General features: G+C 30.7%; 1 protein-coding gene across 1 annotated transcript; it reads right to left on the bottom strand.

The window, feature by feature from the left end:
- Positions 1-7,877: 7,877 nt before the first annotated feature.
- LOC125823805 (ethylene-responsive transcription factor ERF109-like) lies at positions 7,878-8,588 on the bottom strand. The gene has a single exon (XM_049503193.1). It carries the CDS (start codon positions 8,586-8,588, stop codon positions 7,887-7,889), a length of 702 nt encoding a protein of 233 aa, XP_049359150.1. The 3' UTR covers positions 7,878-7,886.
- Positions 8,589-9,434: the final 846 nt, after the last annotated feature.

Below are 9,434 nucleotides of genomic sequence, written 5' to 3' on the forward strand. Positions count from 1 at the left end.
TAATTACATATAGAAAGTGAAAATTACAAAATAAATACATACAAATACATATGCAGAAGTTCACATATTTTATGCATATCTGTAATTAAGGCGAGACCTTCACCATCTCCAAGTCCTAGGTCATCCTTTAAGCACTTGAGATATAATCATTTCTAAACATATCTGAATAGCCAACAAAATAAAATAAACAACACAACACCATTTCTAAACATATCTTAACACAACATCACCATTCATTCTTACTTCAACATCACTATTCAATACCAGAATATAGTCAGTAAGTCACATTCATAAAGCCTCACATAATACATAATTTACCAACAAATAATATTAAAAATAGTAGGCCCTTAATGAAATAATTTGTATATCTACTGGACTAACTTAAAAATTACTTAAATACATCAACATCACTACAATTTTCATGACATCTTTGACTGTGAAAAAGTGCTATTTTGACTTGGATTATTTGAACTACTTTCCATTGTCTTCTTTCTTTGCTTCTCTCTAAGCTCTTGAAGTTTTCTTGTTGAGATTGCTGCTTTGTCATTTCATTTCAGCTTACTTGTAGTACTTGGTGTATAACCAATGTCACTAGTTACATCAGATGATCTTGTCACTTTTGCTTGACCAGTAGAGTAGATCTTACTACTTGGTATGTCAAGCTACAATAAAATTATGAATATAATTCAATGTTTAAACTATCTAAATTAACAAAATAGTTTAAGATATAGCAAAGACTTGCATTCATGACTTTGAAGCTATTTGCAGCTTGGAACACACCCATACTCAGGACTCTTGGCCTTTTGTCAGGAGATGTGTTTTCCCTACCTCTTCCTTTTTTTTGTAGTACCATCTTTTGAAGATGATGCATGATAATTAGGAGGAGAAGAAGAGGATGCAGGAAGATCAATAGGTGCAGTAGAGGAGATGCACTAGGTGTCATTGATGATGTTTTTTTCGTCTTCCTTTTCATTTAAAAAAAGTTCAAATATTACATTTAGTTTGCCTCTTTCGTTGCGTGAACCTGTTGGTTCTACCCTTCTGATGCACTAGGTGTTGTGTTGGTGCACTAAGTGTTTGTGATGGTGTACTATGTGCCGCAGATAGTGCACTATGTCATGTTGATGACTCAACACCTTCTCTTTGAGGATACCCTCTCTTGTTATGGCCTCGGCATGGAATATACTACATATTATTGCAAGTCCAGTCCTAGGCCGCTTTCCAGATTTCTTAGTTTCTCCGACTACTTTTCTTCTAGCCTTAGATGGCCTACCATGCATGTTTGTGATTTCTGGTGGTGAAACAATAGGGTTTGTAGAAACTAGTCACATCTCCATGTTTGTGAGTGGTTCAAGTACATTGCCATAAGTCCTCAAGAAAGTTTTCTTATTGTAGCAATTGTCTATATAGTCATAAAGAGAAAAATTCTTAAAGCATAATGCAGCCACAACATGTGGACATGATATGCCCCTTAACGGTCACACCCTATAACTACAAGTCCTCCTGACAATATCTACTTTGTGTTGGCAAAGCCCTTATTTCACTTCAAATCTAGCAACTCCATTAAACTCAATGGTACATTCCATATACCTACTAATGTTCTCCTCTAAGACCTTCAAATCCATTGGAGAGAAATTACACTTTCAAGTACTTCGGAACTCCCTTAAATTGGCTTATTTTGTCATCATCTGCACTCTTATTTTTTCAAGCATAGTAATGATGGTCTTGTGTCCAGCAGCCAAGACCTATGTATTAAAATACTCAAACACGTTGTTGTCTACAGAATCACACTTCACTTCAGTGTTGAAGTAAATTTTGCACCAGTAATTAATGTTGTAGTACATTAAGTCACCTATCATTTTTTTTTAACCTAACAACTTCGTCTTCTTTATATTGTTTCTTAATTGAGACTCAAATGTACTCTTAGCTATCTTCCAAAATTATGTTCTTCTTTGAAGACCCCTTCAATCCATATCCTAGTTACCTAACATGTGCCTAACACATTTTCTATGTTCACAATAAGGTAATACTTCTTCAATTGCTGCATATGATAATTAGGTCATAATTACATATAGAAAGTGAAAATTACAAAATAAATACATACAAATACATATGCAAAAGTTCACATACCTTATGCATATCTGTAATCAAGATGAGATCTTCACCATCTCCAAATCCTAGGTCATCCTTTATGTACTTGACAAACATGGTCCATGAGTTTCTGTTCTCCTTTTCAAACACTACCCAAGCAAGTAGCATTATTTGATTGTTACCATTATTGGTCACATCAACTAACAACTAACTTTTACAAATAACTTTTGAGAAAACAATCATCTAAGCTTATGCACTTTCTAGGATGTGCCCATGCCCTCCTTAGAGTATCAAAACAAATGTAAAAACTCTGAAATACTGATTTGCCAAGTGCATCAGGTTCACCAAGTTTTACAACATAACTAGTCCTTAGATTGATCCTCAACATTTCATCCTTGTAGTCAAGAATTCTTCCAAATTTCACAATATGATCACCCATTATATCTTTCAACACTTGAGCTCTTGCTCTTCTCACAATAGTCTTGCCAACATAAAGTTTAAATTTCTTAATCATCTCCTACAATTTGAACACTCTTACGTTAGGTTGCTCAGTTATCTTTCTCTGTAGGCTTCAGATAAAAATTTGCATTGCACACGTAATTTTTGATTGTCTTGTTGCAAGTATGCTTTTGACTTGTAAGTTTTTATCATGAAATTATTTGTTGTTTTGTCAAGATGTGCATACAAAAGTCATGGACAGTCATCCTTGCATCTAACTCTAACTTTCTTTGGCTCATTCATCCACTTCTCCACCTGAACCCTCTTTCTTACGGCATCTAACTCTAACTCTAATTTAGCCATTAGTCTCTTTTCATTAGTCCATTATTAAACTCAATAAATAAGATATGATTAGAATTTTTTATTTCAAAATTTGAGAATAAGCCAAAAAAGGGAGAAAAAAGATAAATGTGAATGGTGGTCATAGAAAGGTGTTACATTACCGTGCCTACATCTAGCTTTATTATATATATAGATTGAACGTTGATATTTCAATGATTTTTGTACTTATATGAATTTTATAGTCTTTTTGAAGATTCATATTCAATTAATGTTTTCAAGTTTTAGCCTGTCACAAAGATAAATAAAATATATGTGATCTCTTTAACTTGAAAGAACCAATCAAAATAAAACCAAAAAATTTAACTTTATATTGATTTATAATTTTAATAAATCGACATAATTATTTTAAGTTATTTTTTAATGCAAAAAAAAAAACAAACCAAACCAATTCTACCGGTGTAGACCTTTACTTTCCGTCCTTTTGATTATTCCCAAATTGTTTTTCACTATTGTCATTTTGATTATTCCCAAAAAAAAATTCATTATTGTCCTTTTGATTATTCCCAAATTATTTTTCATTATTGTCCTTTTGATTATTCTCAAAAAAAAAATTTATTATTTTCCTTTTGATTATACCCAAATTATTCTCCTAAAAATTGTAAAGTAGTCAAAAATCTTTTTTTTTAAAAAAAGAATAAATATATCAAAAAATCCAATAATTTTCTTAAATTTTTAAAATTATTTATTTTAAACTATAAAATAAATTTTCAATAATTCATGACATATGTAGTTCTTTTGTTTATTTTGATTTGTGTATTATTTTTCAAATGATTTTTTTTATTGTTATTTTTTAATATAACAAGAAAAAACAATATTTTTTTCAGTTTTTACTCTTGATGTCAACTACTTATTCTTCATTCTTCAAATTATTTTTTCAAGATTTTATACTAAAAAATACTCATATCATTTAACATGTAAATTTTTTTGAAGTGAAGCAAGTAAAAACAAAGAGAGGGGAGGGGTATTTCTTATGCAGAAAACTAAACAAGTAGGATTTTCGAAAGAAACTGCATTATTGTAGAATTTGAATTTAAGTGCAAGTATTTGTACACAAAGTTATTGGGAACCTATTACAACATCATTGTGAGTAAAGGAAGCACTATTAGAGAGAAATGTGTTGTTCATGGGCTAACACAATCGACAATCATTGAGACGGAAGCTTCAGAGTAACTTATTGAATTTACCCAATAAGGAGACACATTTTTCATAATTTTGACGAACCAATTCACTGCTTCCTTTTCTTGTTTCAATTGGTACTTGAGCTTCATCCTTACCTTTCTTGTTTCGAACCTCATTAGTCCACATATCTACTAGTCCAGACATTCATCTTATTTTTCAAATATCTATCAACTTTTTTTTTTTGTATATGCTTGAGAATATAGTTGTTGTGATTTGAAGTATACAAATCTCTGTTTATTTATATGCTTGAGAATGTTGCAATAAACAGGATAAGGATAACAAGTATGTTGTTTTGTATGGCGCCCACATATTTAATTTTCATGTGCGGCGTTATGGTTTGTAGCTGATGGATTTATGTGCTTTTATATTAAGGAATTTCGATAGACATAGCGGTGGGTCCAATTATATATTGAGTTTTGAGTTAATTTGAAGTTTAAAAAATTTATATAAAACAATATTTTAATTTCAAAATTTTAAACATATCAAGTTATCAAAAAATGGAAAAAGGAAAGATAATAGGAGTATTTATATACTCTTTTACTTGCTCTTCGAATCCATGTTTCATCCAAGGATACTTTAAATTAAATCGAAAATACATCAAATAATATGGTCGTATGATCTTTAAAAAGAAATTTAATTTAATGTCCAACTGGGAATCGGATCGGATTGTACTGATACCGTTCATGTTCGTTCTGATCGATCCATTCCAGTTCTATTCTGGTATATAGTGAGATGGGATGGAACCAAATTTTCATCCCGATAATTCCGATCCGGTTTATCCTGATACCGATCAATAACCCAGTCAAACTATCTCGATCCCATCCGACACCGATTCTTGTCGATTCGATGGTCCCATTTTGATTCGGTGCCTAGTCTTAAATTTTAGGCTTAAGTCATAGACATCCTCTTAAAGTTGTCCGCATAATTCACTTAGACACCTCAACTAGGACTTGTACCTATTGAACACTTAAATTGTTCAAAACATATACCTATTAAACACAAAGTGCTTACGTGGCAAAATAAGTGTACCTCACTCTATTGAGCGCGTGAATAGATTCCTATTTCATTTTTTAATTTTTTTAAAGATAATTTATTACTTTTTTCACGCTTGCATACATTAACTAAATAACTATAAAAAAGAAGAAGCTCTTAATCAAGAAAAAGAAACAACCCCACCCCACACCCCTTTACCTGTCATCTTCTTCACTCCATCTCAAAAATCTCTTGCACTTCATTTTAGTTCTATTTTATTTTTCGTTTTTGGTTAAAACGAAAAACTGAATCTGCTAAACTTAATTTGCTAGTTAAATTATTGGTTGTGTCATCCCCAATTAAACTTTTCAATGTCATATTATTTTTAAAAAATTCCGGCCAAATATTTTTGCCATGATCCCGCCACACCCCTTTACCATACACTCCTTGATTATTATTTTTACTAGCGGCATTCCACACTTACTAATATTATCAAAAACTAAAATGAAATGCGTCAAAAATAATTTCGGCGAAATTTCATTTTTTCCTGCAAGACTAATACGAATCTGAAATTATTTTCTTTCAAATTGTTAAAAAATTCAAATCCTAAAGAACTCACAACATAGAAGAAGAAGAAGAAAAATATGAGAATCTGAATTGATATGAGTGGTAAAAAGAATACGTTGAGACAAAAAAAGGTGGAACGAAGATGATTATCGTTAATTTTAGTCGCAGCGGCTCTGTGCGTGTTCCGGTAAAGAAAGCAGAAGGATGGACGCAGGGTGGATGGGTGGGTTGGGTGGGGTGTTCTGGCAAAGAAGAAATGAGGGGAAAAAAGTTTTTCTTTTTGTTAAAAACATAGTTTTTCTATTATTTTTTACTTATTATTATGGACGAAATGCCACATGTCTTTGTCTTATTTGTTACTATGTCACATCATTCGCAAGTGTATGACACACACTCTCTATTTTTAGTTGATTGTCACGCAGTGTTCAATATGTATTTTTCTTTTTAACTAATGAAGGTGTTCAATTGGAACAAGCGCAAGATAAAGTATCTAAGTGAATTATGCGGATAATTTTAAGAGGCCGTGTATGACTTAAGCCTAAATTTTAACTAAAAGATATTCCTCTGTCACAAAGAATGATTAGAACCGAACAAGTATGAACATATGTGCTACCATATTTATTGTTTTTTACCCAACTCTAAAGAACAGGCTAAATAATTAACAGTATATTGGTAGTAGGATATATATACATTTCAAGCCCTTTTTTGGAGAATTACTTTGGACATATAATATAATCTGTCCCGTCTAATTAAAAAATAAATGACTTGTAATGTGAAATTTCAAGTCAATACTATTAAAATAAATGAAATTGAAAATATAACATAAGTCCTAAATTCAAAACAAAAAATTTAATATAATATTCTTATTTCAAATATCAATATAACATACATAAATATGATTTCAAAGAAAAGAAAATAAACAATGACTTCTATCTTAATTAAAAAATTAGAATACTAACAAAAATATTTTAATGAAAAAAATAAACATAGAATTACAACAATAGATAATACGAAAAAATGGCATGAAATCACATAAAGTAAAGGTTGAGAATGCGAAAGAAATGAAATGTAAATAATATAAAAAAATTAAAAATTAAAAATATTAGAATAATAAAAAGGAATTTAAAATAAATAAAAAATATAGTAGTAATAGAAAAAAGAAATGAAAAACTAAACAATTTATAATTACACCACATAATTATGAGCAATTCACAATTTTCATGAGAATTAGAAAATATAACTACCCCTATCAAGTACAATTAATTACCTGCTAATTAAATAATTACATAACCAATTAAATGTGTTATATATTATAATTAGGTTCAATTACACTAAAACAAATTATCATAGTAACTTTCCAAATAGACATTTAATATTTTCTTCATTAGAAAGAAAGGAGTATTAAAGTTGAAAAGTTGAATACTATGTGGGTCTAAGAAAAGACAAAACAATTCACAACATAAGCCAGCCTGGTAATCAATCCGTACACGTCGTAGGGGTCAACAATACCGAGTTGACTTAACTTTGCTCTATCCATTTTATTGACTCACAGCTACCCTCTCTGTTTTAATATTTTTTTAAAAATAATATATTTTATTATTAATTTTTCATATGAAGTGAACATCAAATGACAAATTAAAATGAAGAAAGTATCATTTATTTTCATTGGTGCTGAATTTACAAGTGTTAAAAAGTTCTTTGAATAGATTAGATGAATCATATTTCCATGAGTAAACTTTATCACTCTTACATATCTCTTATGTTACTTGAAAATACATAAATTCATTCATAACTAATTCTTACATTATTAATATTTGAGTAACTCTATCCGGCTTTTAAAAAAGTGCATGTGAAATTCTATGCCTTGTAAAAATTTCAAGTAATTCAAGTCATCCAAATCCTAAATACTAGTGAAATTGATAAATTAGTATAATAAAGTAAGGTCTGAATGGCAGAGGATAAGCTTGTTACTTCTCGAACATTGTTTGTCAATACATCAAATTATATACATACTCCCAATATTTAACTTTTCCTTTATTAATTAAAAATGTATGTATATATATTCGTTGAAGTTGGTAGGCAAGCTGCCATCAGGTGATTTCTCCCTCAGGTTTCTCAGGGCCCACATGTAATATTGTGTGCCTAAGTATTTATGATACAATCTTGATTGAAAAACAAATTTAATTTGATAGTATCAAAACTAAATGGGGATGCAATATGCGTAAAATAGGAAATGATCAGAAGCTATGAGCAATATAGGCATTAGCAGAATCAGATGATTCTCTATTAAAGTAATGTTGAATTTCATTGTCTGAATTCATCAATTCATCCCAGAACTGTTCTTCTTCTGTGTTCATTCCCTGTTGTAACTGCGAGGGCGGTGATTGTTGTTGCACTTGCAGGGGTGTAGTAGTAGTATTATTACTGTGTTGTTGAATTGATGTGTAATCTGAAAATGAGAAATTAAGCTTAGCTCTTGGACCTCTAAATTCAATAGCTGCTCTGTCATAAGCTCTAGCTGCATCCTCTGCTGTAGTAAATGTTCCAAGCCATACTCTGGCTGCCCTTCTTGGATCTCTAATTTCCGCAGCCCATTTTCCCCATGGTCTCTGTCTCACTCCTCTGTAATTCTTCTTTTTCTTCTTCGCAACAATCTTTAAAGCCTTGTTGTTGTTACCAGCTGATGAGGTTGCAAAATAATTGCAACCTAAACAACCATTTATTTTGCAGAATTGACAACGCTCTTGTTCTGCTGGTACATGAAACAGAGGCGGCTCAATAGAATAGGACATGCTCGTACAAGGTAATGAAATTGCGGCACTGGCACTGACATCCATGACAGGAGAAGTATGGGTAGTAGTACCTGTAATCACATTGGTTAAAGCATTAACCATGATTGAAAACTCTTGTTCATCAGTGAGTTTAGTTGACCTCTGCATATTTGAAAATTTTGGTCTTTGCTGTTCAGATGGTTGCTTTTTTCTTAATAAGTAAGTTATATAGTTGAGAAATGAAGATGAGTACACTTATCAAACACGGGGTTTGATTTTAGCTTAGCTGGCATCTTCAAATTAAATTAATTGATTTTATATGCACGTGGGATTTTGATTTTGTGGGTCGGGTTTTTGGGTAATAGTTGATGACGTGGCATAAAATGGAGCGTTCACACGGACGGTGATAATAAGAGGAATGACGTAATGTCTTACATTACACAAGGAGTAATTTTGGAATTTAAGGGACAGTTTGGCAGTCAAATAGATCATCCTGTCGCTTCGAGGCAAAAACCACCAAAACTATATAGACAAGTATAACTTCCTTTTATCAACTTTTTTTCATTCATATACCTACTTGTCAAATTTTATTATTCCCTCCTCGTGTTCTATTTATGCATAACATAAATTTCATTAAATATTCTAAAGTCTATTAAATAATAAAATATTTTGTATTAAGTAAAAATAGTAGGTTCATAAAAAATATAAGATGTCATTATATATTTATACAGACATATAATTGATTTTATAGAGAAAACATTTGGTTAGTACTTAGTAGTTAGATGACTTCCAACAAAGTCATAAATTACTCTTTTGAACCAAAAAAAAGTATAATTAAATTTACAATAATAAATTTTTTATATAAAATAAAAAATAAAGAGAACTAAAAAAATGCAACATTTTTTTTAACCCTGCTTACAATTCCAATCATTAAAATTAAAAAGAAAAAATATGAAATCAATACACAATATTTCGAACTCTTGTCGACATCCATATTCACAAGCCGATCACTAT

Source organism: Solanum verrucosum, unplaced genomic scaffold (assembly GCF_900185275.1).
Source record: "Solanum verrucosum unplaced genomic scaffold, falcon-dt-bn FXZP01000237.1, whole genome shotgun sequence".
Classification (NCBI taxonomy): Eukaryota; Viridiplantae; Streptophyta; class Magnoliopsida; order Solanales; family Solanaceae; genus Solanum; species Solanum verrucosum.